Source organism: Penaeus monodon, chromosome 28 (assembly GCF_015228065.2).
Source record: "Penaeus monodon isolate SGIC_2016 chromosome 28, NSTDA_Pmon_1, whole genome shotgun sequence".
Lineage (NCBI taxonomy): Eukaryota > Metazoa > Arthropoda > Malacostraca > Decapoda > Penaeidae > Penaeus > Penaeus monodon.
Genome location: NC_051413.1, coordinates 7,421,686 through 7,423,093, shown reverse-complemented (window position 1 = coordinate 7,423,093; position 1,408 = coordinate 7,421,686). Strand labels below are relative to the sequence as shown.

At 39.3% G+C, this 1,408-nt stretch overlaps 1 protein-coding gene across 1 annotated transcript in view; it reads right to left on the bottom strand.

Moving 5' to 3' along the window:
• Positions 1–859, bottom strand: part of LOC119591350 (transketolase-like protein 2) — a gene marked incomplete in the record, with an annotated part of 14,143 nt that extends 13,284 nt beyond the window's left edge. Inside the window, 1 exon segment of the mRNA XM_037940084.1 lies at positions 692–859. Coding sequence (XP_037796012.1) covers positions 692–825 — 134 coding nt within the window.
• Between the last annotated feature and the right edge of the window lie 549 nt (positions 860–1,408).

Sequence of the window (1,408 nt, the reverse complement as noted above, 5' to 3'; positions counted from 1 at the left end):
TGTATCCAATAACGTAACTTGGCCTCTGTTATGTTTCCACATCTCACACCAGAGATATGCCAAATGGCTCCATTTGTGAGGCCGACGGGTACGGTCAATAAGCTGTGCAATAGGGGATTAGCTAGCTTTAAAACTTTAAACAGCAAAGTAGGCTAGTAAACAAGATTTTTTTAAAAACATTACCAACAACATGTACATAAGATAACAATGTCTGGCCGAGTGGTTATCTAGTAAACCATCACAGGCCCATGTCATCATTAACCACAAACAGAACAGCTCAAACACAAGTTTCTAATTCAAACAAGCCATTCCTACAAGACTAGTTACTGTGCAGCCGAGATCAACAGGTTCCCATAATAATGAATGGTACCCAAGATTTTTTTGGAATGGTTTCTTAGATATATTCGTTCGGGTCTTTTGCATACATCATTTGCCTTATAAAAGATAGCCGAGTGAAATTATCCTTACTCAAATAAGACTCACGAAGACTCACGTGGCGGTAATTGCTAAATAACGATTACTCAAAACTATCGAAAACAAATTAGAACAAAGTCGCTGCCAAACATTTGCCGAATGACAACAGCCAATCGCTTTCGAGTAACAAGTTTCCTCTTAAAAAAGCCGGCAAACCAACATTCTTTTAAAAAAAATGAATGAAGTGTAAATAAAATCAAAATATTTCTCAACCTACCCGGACTTCGATGCTTCCGTGCTCTTGATGGACAAAATCCTCAGTTTGTTGGCAATATCCTGAAGTTCTTGCTGATTTATATCTGCCATGTTGCTCGTGGTTCCTAGGATTCCGCCTGACAGTGTACACCCCATGCAACCGTGCGCCGAACTCGCGCTCCCACGAGCAGACAACAGACAAAACTACGCACGAACGGCTAACTGGCAACTCCTCCCGCAAGACCGGCCAATCACAGGAGATTTTCTGTTCCACTCACGTTTTGTTCTACGTTTGGGTGTTATTTGTTCTTTCCAACCTGCGAAAGTATGTTATTCTCGTCATGAGTTAAGGACGACTTTCGTGCATTTCGTAAGACATGAGGATATGCAACAACTGGCGTCGCGTGTCTGTTAGTCGGTTTTCACTTCACCCAATCATCTGTCTATTTTCATGTCAACTAACCTATTTACTAAATCAGTCTATGTCTCTCTAACACATATCAGTTTCTTCATCTACAGTAGGCGTATAGCTATGATACTATTTGTAAATATTTCCCTTGATCTATCACTTCATTTCTTCACTATCCCCCTTTTAGCAAACGATCAATACAGCTATCAATTGACATATTTACACTGATTTATAAATTTCTAATCAAATATCAATCTACGTAAATTATCTATCACTTCTCTAATGAAGCAATAAGCATAGAGAATGCGGCAATTCCTCATTTTCATGAGA